The sequence below is a fragment of the Halichoerus grypus genome, chromosome 6 (genome assembly GCF_964656455.1).
Source record: "Halichoerus grypus chromosome 6, mHalGry1.hap1.1, whole genome shotgun sequence".
Lineage (NCBI taxonomy): Eukaryota > Metazoa > Chordata > Mammalia > Carnivora > Phocidae > Halichoerus > Halichoerus grypus.
The window spans coordinates 173573790-173590851 of record NC_135717.1 but is presented as its reverse complement, the minus strand read 5'-3'; the positions used below and the strand labels follow the sequence as shown (position 1 = coordinate 173590851).

At 47.9% G+C, this 17062-nt stretch overlaps 1 protein-coding gene across 1 annotated transcript in view; it reads left to right on the top strand.

The window, feature by feature from the left end:
* The window catches only part of EFCAB6 (EF-hand calcium binding domain 6), a 231154-nt gene that overhangs the window by 51640 nt on the left and 162452 nt on the right, over positions 1-17062 (top strand). The window contains exons 8-9 of the mRNA XM_078076716.1: positions 10607-10743; positions 14766-14878. Of these exons, the coding sequence (XP_077932842.1) occupies positions 10607-10743; positions 14766-14878 (250 nt within the window). The remainder of the gene's footprint in view (positions 1-10606; positions 10744-14765; positions 14879-17062) is intronic.

Here is a 17062-nt window from a genome sequence, read left to right as displayed (position 1 = left end):
TAAAACGATCTTACCAGAGTGCCGGGGCATAGAAGTTACTCAAAAAAGCAGGAGTTGGAGTTTGCATTTGGAGGAGAGAAGACATGAGTTGTCCCATGGATGGGGAAATGATAGTTTGCGGTCACCTCTGGCTTAAGGCCACAGAGTGGGCCACGTGCTGAAGGCCTCCACGCTTACATCTCTGTCTGGGCTCCAGACTCACCACTGTCCTCCTCACCGTCCCTGGGCAGCAGCCTTCTTCGCTTGGTCACCCCAGCATTGGAGTGAATGGTTCCACCATTGTCATGGAGTCATTCACGCAGAAACCTAGGATTAGCCTTGATTCCTGTGTTTCCTTACTGGCCCCTCTCCAGCATCCAGTCCATCAGCAAGTCCCGTCTGCTGCATCCCGTGTGCCGTTTCCAGGACCAATCCATCTCTTCATCCCCACTGCCACCGCATCCCAACACATCAGTGCTCATGTCCACTCATGTCAGGAACCCCTGGTCTGCTTTTCCTGTTCCTCCTCATGCCCCATACAATCTCTATTCCACACGCCACCCGGAGTTATCTGTTCAAAACATAAGTCAGATCTCATCAGACTCCTCTGGTGAAGATGCCCCGTGGCTTTCGGTGGCCCACTGAGTAAACATCAGACACACATCCTGGCTTATGGCACTCAGCATGGAGATTTTTTTTTGACTAACCTATCTAAAATTCCATATTTTCCCTGACACTGAATGTTCTGACATTTTTGTTTGTTTACTTGTGTATCACTAGGATACATGTTCCCTGGGAGCAGGTGCCTTCTCTGTCTTACTTGCTGTTACAACTTTAGTGCCTTGAGCAGATCCTGGCACTTGATATGACCTCAGGAAACACTTACTGAATGAACAAATGGTTCTGTAGGAAAAGTTGACCGTAATTGGAGTAGCCAGGAAACACTGCATGGGACAGGTGAGACCAGCACTTGAGTTGGGCCGTGGATGGGGTTTCAGTGTGGTGAGGACAGAGTAGGGGATGAGATGTGGGGTAGGTGTCAGGTTTGCACTCTGACACAAGAAGAGAACGTGGAGGTAGGGGCCGGGGAGATGTGGCCAGGGCAGTGGGGAGACAAGCTCTGTGACCATCCTGTGGAGAGTTCTGTTTCTCAAGGCAGGATGAGACAGAACATTTTTGGAAGGTAGGATGGAGAAAAAGATGGAATTATTTGAAGGTCAGGTGTGAATCCTAAAGCATGGGGCTGGGGTGGTGGTGGTGGTGGTTCAGTGCCAATTTCCCATGAGGAAGGGGCTACTTTGGAGACGGCTCTCGGCAGTCTCATGGCCACGGTGGCTGGGAGGACAGCTAGACTAGGCCTTGGAAGTCACTCAGCAGCAGGAACAGCCTACATTTGTCAAGCACCTCAGGTGTTTCGGGCATACCATGGAGTTCCTGGGAGGGGGTGCATGTAGCTCTGTCCTGTGCATGATCTGGGGTCAGGGTGACAGGGGCCCCAGAGTTCCTCCTGTGGTGCCTGGGACGGAGCTCCCATCCTATGAGTGTGGGCTGGATTAGAAAGAAAGGAGGTACAGGAAATGCTGCTTCTAGATTTGGCACATGTTAAAAGCCCTCGGTGTTTAGACGTAGGCCTTATTTTCATAGCTGGGTCAGAAGTTCAATGGCAGCTAAAATTTCTTATTAGAAGTCTTTATATGTTGTAGGTAAGCCTTTTGAAAATGGAAATCGAATGTGGGAGAAGGTTGACATGGCCTCTGGCGTATATGACAGCAAGTTTCCCTCTTCACCTTGGCTACAAGGAAACCCAGAGCCAGAGTTTTCGGATTTTTGCTCCCTTGTAGCAACTCTGACTTTTAGGTTGCTTTATTTAGCTCTTTCTTTAGCTCCCTTTTCTCTGTTCCCGTGGATCTCATTTAGATGTCTTTTTGTGTAAGCTTGTTCAATTTATGGTAAAGGCAGGATTTGCATGCATTCAATAACTACATGCATCATCCTGGGCCCGCGGGGGGCAGCGGGGGGAACGCCAGAACAGTGAGAGGAAGCATCAGCCCCGGGCACAGAGGCGAAGCCTTTGTTAAAGGTGAGCAATGCCCGGCCGCCGCTCCTCCCACATGTCCCCAAATTGAAAGTTTGTGTTTATGGGGTTCTGAATGTAGTCTAATTTTTTCCTATCTGGTTTGGCTCATCTCTACCAGCTGGTAAATAGGAAATGTTCACGGTAGGAAGCCAATACTCTGCAGAGTGTAAACAGATGGAATCGATACAAAGTGACAAGCTAGACTGTGCTATGGAGAATACAGAGCCAAAAGTAAGAACGTAACAGTCAAGCTACTTACTTCGTTCCGGTTCATTTAGTCCTGAGTAGCGCTTCATATCTGCGCAGCTGTGTTGTGCTTTTTTTCCCTCTTTCTTTCTTCTGGGTTGATAATGACAATTTCAAAGAAAAACTTTAATTAAAGATTTTATACGAAATAGCCAAAAGTAGAATAATAAGGAAAATGAGCATTGATGTGTTTATTGTAAGAAAAATCCTTTCTCGTGGTTTCATTTAAAAAATTTACTCCTTAAATTTAAAATGAATGTAGTCGTGGTGACAGAAAGGTGCCAGACTGACAGCCGTGGATGCTGAACCCTTCCATTTCGCTGCAGAGCCAAGACATAGAGGCTGCTAGAAGCCCCCTCCCCTTGGGGTTCAGTCCCCAGGCGGGCGGGTAGGATGCCGTTCTCACCCCCTTCTGCTACAAACTGGGCAAGGAAGGCTGGTTCTCGGGGAGGAACTGAACAGAAAACAGCTTAACAGGAGCCAATAAGACACCACTGTGGACAGTCGAAGTTAATTTACTGTGCGGGTTGCGCGCTGGCGTGAAGAAGCTTGGCCTTCCTCCGGGAAGGGCCACATCGGAGCCGGGCCTAGAGAAGGATTATTTGCAGCCTGACTGAGAATTCTGGCCTTCTGGGAGGAAACATTAGGCCTTTTCTCACCTCCTTTAACGTCTGGGTGGTCATATTTATTTGGGTTCACAGCTTTCCTTCCTGGAGCTCAAAGTGCTATAAAAAGAATTTTAAACAAAGAACTATGGAGTACTAATAACAGCCACTGTTAGCGGTTTATTGAACCATCTGAACTCAGTGGGATACAAATATGAAGCAGTTTGATTTTCTCTTCTCACAGTTCTCAAGCAGGCGCTAGCAAATCTGCCTTTTCATCCCTTAAGGGTTTCTTAGGCAGATCTCATGGCTTTCTGGTCACACTTTGTTATAAACAAGTCTAGCACAGGCCCATCCAGTTTTAAACCTTGAGCTCAGATCCAGCCCAGCTGGCCATCTCCTCCCCTTCCTCCTACGCAAGGGGCACGCGACCTGCTTACTCACTGGCCCTTCTCTTCCTCTCCCCCCGGTTGTAGTTGGGGTCTGTGATGAGGGCTGAGGAAAGGGAGGATGCCTTTCTTTTCTTTCGCTGGTGTCCTGGTGTCCTCTGTGGGCGGCATGGTAGGCTGCCCTCTTATAGGGCACATGGGGGGTTATTAGGACTGTGCTTTGGGGGCCTCTGAACTATATGGTTCCCTGATGAGAAGGGTCACCTCTGGCATAACCTCCTCAGCTCTAGTCTTGGTGGTTCACTGCACATCCTCAGGCTGCAGGTCTCCTCACCTGAGCAGCAGCCCCCGGGAATGGTACCATTCAAGCCCTCTGCCTTTCTTGGGCTCCGCTCGACCCACTGAAAATGTATACATGCCATCCGTGCCAGCAGTAGGCGTACACTCTGTGCTCATCTGCCCCTCCCACTCTGCTCTGCTGTCTCTGTCCAGGTCTCAGTTCCTTTCCCCAGGAAGGTGTACAACAGATCACTGAGTCCACTGGGAAATGAGAAGCCTATGTGCCTCTTCTTGCAGGTTCCTGCCCTATCTGTACAAGGATTTCCTTGGCCTACTAAAGCTTCTTCCCCATGAATACTACATCCATCCATCCATCCATTCATCCACCCATCCATCTGTCATCCATCCATCCATTTATCCATCCATCCATCCATCCATCCATTCATTCATCCACCCATCCATCTATCATCCATCATCCATCCATCCATCCATCCATCCATCATCCATCATCCATTCATGCATCATCCATCCGTCCATCCATCCTTTTATCCATCTATCCATCCAGCCAGCCAGCCATCTTCCATCCATCTATCCATCCATCCATCCACCATCCATCCATCCGTCCGTCTATTTATTCATACATATATACATTCATCCTTTCAATAAATATTCATTAATCCAGGCCCTCTTCTTGGTTCTGGACTCCTGCCTACTGAAGACCTTACATCCTCTCAAGGTTCCTATTAACTTGGGCTGGGCAGGGCGGCAGTGAAGGGGTTGGAGGAGTTGGCTGGGGTGGGAGGGAGTAGTGGTACTCAGTATTTCTTGACATGGGTGTGTAGTTACTTGGTTATTTGGAACTCTGTCCTCAGCCTTTGGTCCCAGTCTACAGTTCCCACCATGCTACCATTTATGATATTGCACATGAGGTGCTTGCACACCTGAGCTCATTTCCTCTCAACCATATGCTGACACAGTGCTCTTATTCATTCCCATTTCACAGATGAGGAGACTGAAGTTTAGTGGTCAGGTTACTGTTCCAAGGTTACCTGAAAAATAGTACAGAGTTGGGATTCACCTCAGAGCCAGTGTCTGGTCATGCGCTACACTGTCCGAAGGTCCCTTGTGGGGAGGGAGGGAGGGAATCATTGAAGCGCCGGTGTTGTGGTGGGGGTGGGCAGCTGCTGCAGCCCAGAGCAGTTTATGTGGTTCTCAGTGTGGCTCACCATCATGCCTGGGGGAGGTTTCTCTTCCCCACATCTCTCCGCCTTACTCTTTAAGGTCAGATGTTCTCTGCTTCTTGTAACAGCACTTAAGAGTCTGCCCTCCATAAATTCATCTAAATCTTTTTTTGAATGTTTTAATTTTGCTCCTCTTGCCGTTTTTCCCCCCACTTCCTCATTTCACTTCACTCCTATGTGAAATAGGGCTTCATTTCTTTTCCAGAAACGTTAGGTGAATGAGTCCTGGCTTATGTAGCCACACTGCAGAACTTAAAGCTTTCCAGCCTGCTTTTCCCCAGCCCTGCTGTCCAGATGGGAGAATCTAGGCTTTTTAGTCTGTCCTCACTGTGGTTCCCTTCCCTAGATGCTTGGTTCACCGCCCATCATCCCCCTTGTCCTTGGGCATCTCCCCAGCCTGGGGCTCCAGTGACACAGAGAGAATCCCATACCGCCCTGCTCTGGAGGTCCGTGGTACTGCAAGGGGGGCTGGGTGCAGTGGGGGCCCGGGAGGGGGAAGGGGGGCCGGGGGCCAGGGTACAGGGGAGACTACTAGCTAGCATTAGCTGGGGGCGGGGGTGGAGAGCCGGGGCTGTGGTGGCCAGCACCCAGCCTGGCGTGGGGCTCAGAGAGCGTGGGAAGCAGCTCCTGGCTGGGCCTGGGCTGGGGGGGGAGGGGGGAGGAGGGAGGGTGTTGGGACTGAGTCTGGCACAGGGGATGGGGAAGATGGTTGGGAGAGAAGGCTGTAGCAGCTTCTTCTAGCCTCAGGCCCATTTCCTGGCTCCCAAGTCTTTAATTTAAAGTTGTAAGTAGCTATTGTTTTGGTTTTCTTTTAAATCCTCAGGGCTTCCCCTGTGTTTGTGCACAGAAAGCTCTCCAACACTTACCACCACCTCAGATCAAAGTGGGAGTGCATGGGGGAGAGTGGAACAGGGGCCGTGAACTTGTTCTGTAAAGATAGTAAGCATTGCTATCTTTCCAGGCCAGACGTTCTGTCCAACTGCCCCACTCTGCCACTGTTTGTGGGGGCAGCAGCCAGAGGCGCATGCCAATGAACGGGCGCGTCTGGGCACCAATACCATTTACTCATGGATACTGAAATTTGAAATTCACCTTTCACATGTCACAAAATACCCTTCTTTTGATTTTTTTTGACCATTAAAAAATGTAAAAACCATTTCTAGCTCACAGGCCTACAAAAAGAGTCTGCTGCGTGTGGAATGCAGCACAGGGGGTCAGACCTCCAGCAACGAGGACGCCAGTCTAGGCGCGCCCCCCTCTCCGGCCCACCTGTGGGCGGTACGGAGAGCAAGAGCACATTTTCTTTCCGGGGCAGCGTGCTGGGTTTGGAGGGAGCAAGTGAGAGGCAGTGGCTCCTCTCCTTTTGCTAACTGTGCCTCAGTTTTCCCCTCTCTCCCTGGGCTTGGCCCTCTGGAGTACTCCTCCCTCCCACAAAGCAGTGGGGATTGAGGGATGGAGCCTGGGAGAGCAGCGGCCAGATAGGGAGCTGGGGACCTGGTTCAGGCTGGAACACACCCAGCTGACAAGATCAAAGTTCGGCCTTCAGCGGTGGGATAGAAGTGTAACTAGGAAAGCCAGAGGAAGGGCATGGGCTCCTACCCCCAGAGGGACAGTGTCAGGGCCAGAGAATGGGTTGGGGCAGCACACACAGCATGCTGACCCACTCTGCAGGTATTTCTGAGCATCCAGCTCTCTCCAGGTGCTATTCTAAGCCCTGAGGACAAAGCAGCCAACAAAACCAAGTCCTCCTCCGTGGAGTTTACATTTCAGTGGAGGAAGGAAGACAATCAACAGATACAGAAAGAAATATGAAGGGGTCCAGGCATAGATGAACACTAAGAGAAAGAGGAAGTGAGGGGTCAGAGGATGAGTGCAGGCTTTTGTGCGGGCCACCCAGGAAGGCTTGTAGGAGCAGGTGGAGCGTGGCAGACCTGAATGAAGGCCAGGAGGGAGCTGTCAGGAGGAGGAGATCAGATGTGCAAAAGTCTTGGAGGATGAGCATGCGCGGTACGGGCGAGAGAGAACAAGGAGGCCTGGCAGCTGGAGCAGAGACAGTAGGGGAGAGTGGGAGGGTGGGGTTGAGGGGTAGTGAGGGGTGGAACGAGTAGGGCTTCGCAGGCCTGGTGAGGACTTTCCAGCGTGTGCGAGAGAGCCTGCCGTGCTTGTGAATTTGAGTAGTTCCTTGTGGCTAGAGCCCAGGGACTGTGGGAGGGGGCGAGATTGTGGGATTTGGAGCTGGCGTGGGGGGTAAGCAGGAGGCTCAGAGACAGTGGCTCTTAATACAGACATGTCCCACTTATACCAAAATGGCACACGTCTCGCTGGCCTAGAAAGGAGCTAGATGCTGCCCACGCCATCCTGTTTTTCTGTCTTTACCTTTTCCTTTCCCGCCTCCCCTCCCTTCCCCAGGGAGCAGGGAAATGGGGTGGGGCATGGACACGGTCACTCTCGTGACCCCAGCCACTTGGTTCCTTTATGCTTTTCTCTTCTCTCCTGTCATGGATGGGACAAGTCTTGTACACCGTGGCCCTAACTTTCCTGCCTTTGATAAGCCCCACCATCTGCAGCTCAATTCAGATCTTGCCAAACTTCAGTCTGACAAATGATAAGAAACTTGGAGACATACCTCTGGTGGGAGTGAGTTCTGTGCCAGACTCGCTGCCTCCTGGCTTTCCACGCTGGAGACCCATATGGGCTGCTTCGGGGGTTTAAAAAAGCGCATCGCCTCATGTCCTCCGTTTTACCAGAAGAGGTGAATCGAGATTTGGCAGCACATGAGGTGCTGCGGGTTCTGTGTGGCCGTGGAGCAAGGGCTCTCAGTGGCTGTGGCTCCGCTCTTTTAGACAAAGCCACTGGGCTGTGGGTGGCCCCCCGGGAGCCAGCCTTGCAGCAGGTGGATGCCCTGCCCCCTCCTCCTCGCTGGCCATTCCTGGTTTGGGAGATTGAGGTGGTTTCAGCCAGTGTTCCCCAGTTGTTAGAAGTGGGAGATGTGTCTAGAATTTAGCATGGGGCTTTGCATAGAACAGACATTCAATTAATATTTGTTCAATTATGATATTATTAGAATCATTATTACATCAATCATAGACCGAGCCATTCTTACATTCAGGGTTGGCCCTGAAGCCGTATAACAAAGCTTCCTCAGGGTGTGGCCTTTTCCCAAGCAGGTGAAAAGAAGACAGATTCACTCATTCACTCAGTTACTGAGCCAGACCCCGGAGCCAAAGCCCCAAACCCAGCTCCAGGGAGCTGACATTCCCGAGGGAGAGACAGACAGTCAAGATGAGCATTAAATCAGTTGGTGAGAAGTACTCTGAAGATGAGGATCAGAGTGTGAGGGGTGAGGTCCTAACTTACACTTGTGGTCAGGAAGGCCTTTCTGATAAGATGACAAGTGGGCTGAGAGCTGGATGAAGTGAGGGAATGAGACAGTGGGTATCCAGGGAAGAATGTTCTAGGCAGAAAGAATAGCACGGGCAGGAGGAGCCTGGCACTCAGGAGGAACAGCAGAGGGGCTGGTGTGGCCCGAAAGTAGTGATCCAGGGGACAAGTGGGGGAGATGAGGTGGGAGAGCTACCAGGAGCCAGTCTGTGGGGCCTGGTGGGTCACAGCTTATGGGGAGATGTGAGTGAGGTCATGGGGGACAGGGTCATGAGTGGTCATGGGGGACAGGATCATGAGTGTCTGGTAGGTAGCATCATGGAACAGGAGGGGAGGCCCCTCACATGGGTTTGGAGTCAGACAGATGCTGGGGAGGACCAGGCCATTGGCCATTGTCTTATAGCCATTTCTGTTTTTCCTGTAAATAAGGAGCAAAGCTCTCAGTGTGGGGGAAGGAGAGGGGATAATGGGAAGGGAGGTAGGGAGGGTAGAGAAGGTGGACAGAGTCTGGATGGGGGTGGTGAGTGACTAGCGCAGTAGAGCAGGGTCACACAGTGCCCTTGAGTGAGGGGACCCAGGGAAGTGTTGAATGGGCCACGCTCTGCAGCCACATCAGGTGCTTGGAATAGGAGATGAGTTGGATTTAACCAGGGACGGGGGCTTGCCAGGGCTGGAACGGGAGGAGGGAGCGCATATGCAGTGGTGATTATAGAGATGGCGCGGTTGAGAGGGAGCGAGGGGGAGCTGTGCCCAGGAACTGAGTGGCAGGTGGGGGCCCTGCTGGGGAGAAGGCTGTAGGGTCCCGCACTCGAGCGAGGCAGCTGGAAGAGGGGTGGGGTGGTTGGAGCGTGAGGCTTGATTTTGGAGAGTGGCAGTCATTGGGGATGACATGGTGTGGAGTCTGAGCAGGTAGCGGTGACATCTGGCCGAGAGGAGGACCGGGAGCTGAGAGACCTGGGCTCAGCGGTTGTCTGTTAGGGGGCCCTGAGTGGTCCTGGAAGCAGGGCCAGCATGTCAGGGGCTAACAGCCCAGCCAGGAGGCCTGGCACTCGTAGGTCCAAGCAGCCAGGGAGAAGAGGGAGCAGTAGCCCCCTCCCACCTGCTCCGTGGTTCCTCAGGTTTGAGCGCGAGGGCAGCCACCCCAGGAGAGGGCTGCCAGGGCTTCCTTCCAGGTCAGGCAGTCTAGTGAAGGGAACTGGCAGAGGAAGTAGGGGATGTTAATAAAAAGAGAGAAAAAAAAACAACCTGTTCATCTTAGAGTTTCCCCCCCAAACCTCTTCATGAGAGGCACTGATGACCCGAGTCTGGCCTGGGGATGGACTTGACCTAGTCCAGGGCAGTAGAATCAGACCTGCCGAGGCCCAGTTGTGCCAGACCTTCATCACTTTTTATCCACAGTCCCATCCCTAGCCTTCATGTTCCACCGTGCAGAATGCACTCCTGTCCTGCCCTAGCCACCCCTCAGCTCAGATGCCTCCTCCTGCAGGAAGCCTCCGGGATGACTCAGGCTGGAAGTGCCTGTTCTCTTCTGTGAAGGCCTACAGCTCTATCTGGCTCTCGTTCCCACAGCTCAGTTTTGCGAATATTTATTTTATGTCTTGTCTTCTCCTCCAGTGCCATGGCTAAAGGGTTGACTTGCATTAGAATCCCGGTATCATCGTTGTCAATGCAGGTGATGTTGCGCAACTCATGTAGCCTCCTTGAACCTCAGTTTTATCTAAAAATGGGGAATGGTACTTCCTTCCTGTGGGCTGGGGGGATTCAGTCACATAGCTCCATGCTTGGCACGCGTGGGGCCCAGCAATGTTCCTGTCCTCTAAGTACAAGTAGCTTTGGGGTAAGCACATGGCTTAGCACTCGGCATCTCCACAGGGCTGATCCAAATGCCTTTCACATCTGTGTGCCCGATAAATATGCACTTGATGAATTTGGGAAAGATACCTATACAACTTTTCTATAATATTTTTTAAAAATTTAAAGGGGTTGAAATGTACAGTCCTATTTTGCAGCTCCTGATAAAAACAGTTTGCATGTGGCTGTGGAAAAATGAAGATCATCCAAGTCCAGCCCTGCCTGAACTATAGTTTTTAAGCACCAATTAACAAAAAAGATTTTTCACATGGCTCTAAAAGGGAATGAATTGTGTATGAGACTTACTGCTTTACATCAGAAAGACTTTTTAAAAACTTACTAAGACCATTTACAGAGAAAATGGCTTTACAAACATTCAATAAATGCAAAGTGTTCTTTTTTTCCATAGACATATCATTTTGCAATACTTACAACTGTGAGTCTTTGAAAACATTTTATTTTACAAGAAGTATTTAAAAACATTCACATTTTTTTATGACCATTTTGGTTTTTAACACTGGGTCTTTTGACTTCTCCGAAATCACTTTTTCTACACAGATTTTCAAAAACATTAAAACTGTTATCAAAGCCTTCAAGCTCATTGATGTTAACAAGACTGGTCTGATCCAGCCCTGTGAGCTGAGGAAAGTTCTGGAGACCTTCTGTTTGAAGATGAAAGATGATGAATACAGAAAGTAAGTAAGCGGAGGTCTGGTGAGAGATGGCTCAGTAGAACTTAGCCTAGTTTCAAAGTGGGGCCTGGCAGGTGCCCTGGAGCCAGACATCATCCTCTCCTGCAGTCTCTGTCTTGACTGTTTTTAAAAGAGGTGCTCATGGCATTTCTCCTGTGTTGGTGGTGCTCTCCACAAATGCTCAGACTTGAGAGCTAATGGTTCTAATTCCAAGAGTCCCCAGGGTGGCAGTCATCTGGCCTGCAGATCGGAACACATCTTGATTATTTAAGTAATCCATCACCAGTTGTCTCTCCTTTCCTGGTTGGCCCCACGCCTGCCGTCCCCCGTGTTTCCAGTTCACAGTTGACGTTTACTCAAAGCCCGGGGTTAGAGAAGAACAAATTTCTGGATTTATTCTCTAGTTGATGTGCTCCCTGCTGGCTCTCACTCCGGATATAATAACAGAAACTTAACTTCCCTCTGAGGACGGTTGTTGCTGGGGTCCAGGGGACACTGCAGCAGGGGGACAGTGAATAAATGTTTAGCTGCTTCATGGCTGCTGAAAGCACCACCACCTGCTCCTGACCCGAGGGCAGCGTGTGGAAGTCTGCCTGGGCTTTGTTGTTGTTGTTGTTTCGAGCCTCCAATAAACTCCAGATCATTTAAAAGAAGCCACATGTTTGGCTTCTGTGGCTACCTGAGTTTTGAATGGAAGCCACTAGAAGGGGGCCCACATTTAACTTCATTTCTGTGGTACTCGGCCAAGAAGCTCTCCTCCTCTTCCTGCCTTTTCCCCCTTTTCTAAGTATCCCCCAGGCTGTTAACAGAAGCACCAAGCTTTATTCCTTCACTCTGAGCTGAAGAGTTTCACATCACACTGCAGTTATAAATCCCTATGACACTGGGGGCTGCGCTCACTCGCATGGTGTCATAAAGACGATGTGGCTTCTGGAAGGAATGGAGGAAGTTGCTCCTGCGGCAAGGGAGTGTAGGGGGCACGTGACCATGGCATGGGCACCGTGGGGGCTGAAAAGCAAGGAGACTTTTTAAAAATAGGTATTTCCTGGTCTTTTGAATATTTTCTTCTTTTTTCCTCCTTATAACCCACCTCAGAATATAAAAGGACATAATAGATGTTTTAATTTTTACATCCTTCCGACTGGGAAAGTGTCCAGAATAAGATCCAAACAAAACAAATTAAATAATTTTGTGCACGCAATTATAGAACAGAAGCAACACTCTTATAAAACAGGCAATCAAAAAACAAAACAGTGTTTTATTTGACAATAAACCTTGTGTTTGGCACGGCAGTCTCCAACCTAGTGAATCTATAAAAAATGTTACTGTCTATTTCCCCATCTCGTAAGTATCGAATAATAAAGAACTCCACAAATTTTTATTTGAGACTTTTTTTAAGCCTCGAAAACAATACTGTTTTCATGATAAGGCTTGAGAAACTTAACATAATAGAATTGCTTTTCTTTAGAACAGAAACGCAGAAGATCAAAAGTAGACCATTTCTTCGATTGCTTTAATGCTTTTCTTATTGAAGCTCAAGAATATATTCTTTTCCTTGAGAAGCTGCTTCAGTATTAACTTGGCCTTTTTAGTTTTTGAGCAGGAAACACAATGCATTTTTGAATCCTTTCTTTTATCAAAAACAGCCTTCTATTGAATACCAGCCTCTACTTCTCGGGGTGGTGGCAAACGCCTGGCCTTTGGAGTAGGGCATGCTTGGGGTCAGGTCTGTGCTGCGCCCTCCAGGCCCTAGGACCTCGGGAGGCTCCTGGGCCTCTCTGAGACCCAGCTTCCTCTTAAAGAAGTGGAGACCGGGGAGCCCACTTTGCAGGACAGGCGCCAAAATTCCCCGTAATGTGCACAGTGGGCCTCGGATGCACATAGTAGGTGCTCGTCCCACAGTGACTCTGTCACGGTTGTAAAGATTCCAGGAATGCGCTTTACTCCTTGGAAAACAGTTCTCTTTAGGCTGCAGGATACCATGCAGCGTGTGTGAGGAAGAGGCGAGAGAGAAAATCCTCACCAATTTCATACTTAATAACACCACCCTGAGACCCATTGGGTTTTGCTTTTCCTTTCCCATCTCTCACACCCACCCCACCCTCCGGTTGCCCCGCAGGCTGAAGTATTTGAATCCCGATAAAATAAGTGTGAGCAGCCTGAAAAGCAAACAAACTCACTGGAGGTCGGCCGCTGCCTGAGCAGAGCAAGGAAGCCCACGGCTAGCTGTAGGTGGTGATGCGGAAGAGGTTCACGGGTCGATGGGTGTCATTCCCTTTGCCCCCCTGCAGTTGGCCCTCCTGCGTGCCCCACTCGCCTGCAGTCTGTGCAGACCTCTGAGGTCTCCTGCCCCAAGTGCAGGTTTCTGGGAAAACAGCCCTAGCCCTTTCATCTCAGGAACGATTCTGCCTCCCCTGCCTTTATTCTTCTTAAAAAAAAAAAAAAAAAAAAAGCCTTTGAGATACTGCATGCCTGGGCAGTACTGAGGCTTGATTTTTGAGATTTTATCTGTAGGAAATATTACCATGGAATTCTGTCTGTGTGTCCTCAGTGAATATGCGGCCGGTATTATGAAGGCAGATGGGGCTGGGCATGACGAGAGGTCGGGATTCTCTTAGGAGGAAATACCAGTCTGAGAGAATGCTGGATTTTTACAGAAAACAGGGAAGTTGGTGATGAGGTTTTTGTCAGTATCTGGACATGTTCCCGGAGCAGAAGAGTAGCCAACGCTTTCCACAGGACGGCAACCCAAACAGGAAGGAGCACAGTAGGCCAGCCCTTTGGGTCCCTGAGCCTACAGCCATATTTTCACGAGGCAGAGACTGTGGATGAAAGATGTGGCTATTTGAGGAGTTTCAGCGTGAGCATCTGGCAGCTATCCTATCCCCAGATAATTTTTCTTATTAGAACAATAGGCAAGATTCATCAAAGTGGAAAAAAAAGGTATGCGTTGAAGTATTCAACATTACTCTTTGTTAAATTTGGAAAACAGAAAAATAACAAATACTTTAAGTGATAATTACTAAATTTTTAGAAAGCAGCGTGAAATTAGGTAATTATAGAAACCAACACATATGGAGATAATATAACCAAACATTTAAAAACTGTCAATTTTTTATAAATGCAATAATGCAGAAATCATCTAGAAAACCATTTATCAACTGGCAGATTTGAATAATAGAAAATTCATTTTAAGAAGGAAAAAAATCCAAATATCCTATTTATCTGAACTTTAAAAAAAGAGTATCTCGGTATATTTTAGGGAGAGACATTGGTTAAGTGTATTTTTTTGTTGTTTTTTAAAAATATTTATTTATTAGAGAGGGGGAGAGAGAGAGCATGAGCAGGGGGGAGGGGCAGAGGGAAAGGGAGAAGCAGACTCCCTGCTGAGCAGGGAGCTCAACATGGCTGGATCCCAGGGTCCTGGGATCATGATGTGAGCCGAAGACAGACGCTTAACTGACTGAGCTACCCAGGCGCCCTGGTTACATGTTTTAAAATGTTCTTTTTTCTCTATGGAAATCATAGAATGCTCCAAGGAAAGTTTTGCCCCTGCCACAGTGAACTGGGCCTCAGTTGTCTCTGTCATATGCTGTGCTTGGTCAAGAGGGTGGGCTATGTTCTCCCCTCCCCCAGCTCTAGATGTCTCTGGTTATAGAGGCTTTGTGCTAATTGACTCATGGTCCACATCATGGCCCCGTAATTACTAAAGGTAAAGGGGACCTGCTTTTGCTGTCCACGTATGGCCTGAATCATGGCCACCCCATCCTCCTGCCAGAGAAGGGAGAAAACGAGAACTGAGACGTGTCTGTACCCACGCATCGTAGGCCAAGTACAGCGATCTCCTCTGAAGTGTCTGTGTGTTTTAATCTTACAGTAACACTTCCTAGGGTTCACTTTTTAATTTCAGCTCTAGCTAGAAACACATTAAAATGAATGCCAGCCCCCGTGTTAAAGGATACCTTGCTTCATTTTAGATTCTCTATATCGTAATTTCTGATTACCAAAGAACATTTCTATTCCAGGTTTGTGAAACACTACAACATTGATAAAGATACTGCAGTGGATTATAATGTTTTTTTGAAGAACCTCAGTGTAAATAATGACTTGAATCTTAGGTATTCTGTGGGAAATCAAGGTGAGTGTTTTATAAGTATATAGCTAAAGATTTCAATATCCTTTGGCATGATAATTCCTCTTCTACGAATCTGTTCTGAGGAAATACTTTCAGATATGGAAACTGCATTATGCACAAAGATAGCCATGGCATTGTCATTTAGAAGAATAACGTAAATGTCTAACAACAGGAAAAGGGTTCAGTGAGTCACAGCGTATCTACCCGGTAAAATGTGCAGCCACGAGCAATGATTTCCATGAAGTTAATGGTAACATGGAAGGTGTATGCTGAGTATCAGTAAATGATGGGAAAGAAATTCTAAAATACAGATTGTCTTTAAGTGATGTGTCTCTGGGTGTTATTTGGTTCTTTTTTCTGCTGCTTTTGTATTTTCAAAAACTTGTATAATGAACCTGTTACTCCTTTTGTGATGGGAAAAATCTTTATATAAAAGGGCAAATAGCTGCATGGTTTATACATTATATTGGACATGTAAAGCCAGGCTTGTACAGGCATATAACCTTGAGAAGGAAAATTTTTCCTTGCACTGATGGCGTTTATCCCAGCCTCATCAACACAGTGCCCAGAGTTGTTGACCTGCTAGATAGTTCTGGAGAGAGCAGAGTCCAGTTCCCTGAGGATGAATTTATGAAGAATGCAGTTGGGAGATTTCTCCTCTGGGCCTTTGGTCATTTGAGGCAAGTGGTTTCTTGCCTCAGGGGCTTATCACCTATGAATGGCTCATTCAAGACATGGTGTTACTGGTTTCCATGTAATTCAATACAACAAATATTGAGCATCTTCTGCAATTCTCAGATTTGCCTCACTAGCATACTTAACAAAGACAAATTCTCAGATTTTAGCTCAGTTTCCCTAAGATCACTGAGAGCAGACTCCAGGGCTCTCCTTTTAAAAGCCTCTCAAGTTTTGGGAATTACTAGATAGGATGATCTCGCAAGGACCTGTTCATCCCTTATGTTTTGTTAGTTCATATGCAGATCCTTATGCCACTAGGGTTCAAAGCCAAGTAACATACTCTATCTTTAAGGAGTGTGTGTGTGTGTGTGTGTGCATGTGTATGTGTGTGAATTTTTAAAAAACAGGGCAGGTAAAGCATAAAGTAAGTCACATAAAGAGTATAATAATAAAAAGCATTTATTTATTGTGCTTTATATAGATACTTTATAAGCTTTAATTTTAATTTTGATTTCTCTTAGTACCTTTGTGAGATGGGTATTATTGTCCCATTTTTTAGATGAGAAAATATGGACTCAAGGGTGCCAAATGAAGTCCCCAAAGTCATATAGCTCATTTTTGGTGGCGTTGAGATTTGAACTGTTTAGCTCCAAAGCAGACTGTTGAAATGCCTGAGAGGGAAGAACAAAATGTCATGGGGTGTTCACAGGAGGAAGAGGGGTATCCGGATAAGAGCTAGGAGGCACTTTTGCAGGGCCAGAGTTCACAGAATGCATGTGACAAGCATGGAGGGAAGGAGAGCATTCTAGTCCAAGGGCCTTTGGGGTGGAGGCATGTTGGGCTGAAGCATGGGCTGTGCATTTTGCCCAAGTGGGATATAAGGTGGTGTCTCGCTTGATTATAGAAAATTTTCATCACAAATAAGTTTATAGGCCTAATTTGAGAACCGTAATGCTCCACCCCACTTACCAAACATTTGTTCCATGCCAGGCCTTAGGCTAAGCTCATTCCTGTGCTGTCTCTTTCCATATTCACCACAGTCCTGTGAGGCAGACACTGAGGCAGGTAAGTGAAAAGACTGAAGTAAACAAGCCCCTCCTACCACCCGGCATTAACCACCATCAGCATGATTCCTGGTATCTTTCCATGCAGATCTGTGGAAAGGAGAGACAGATAGGAAGAAATACATTTGTGAAACTGGGTTCATATAGATGCTATTTTGTATAAGTGTCTACTTTTCCTTGAGTGTTAAAGAAGAATAGGAATTGAAATGAAACTGCAGAAAATCTTGAATATGTCTTGGCTGGATATACTATCCGTGGGTCCCACGTTCCCAAACGTCAGGGACTTTGACCCGCTGCCTCTGGTACTGAGTCTGGCTATGGAGAAGTCTGAGGCTTACCTAATTTTCTTACTGGTCGTGTGCTTTTTCTAGCTGGCTGCCCCAAAGAATTATTTGCCCCTGAATTTCAGAAACATAGTTAGGATATGTCTTGCTGTTGAGCCTTC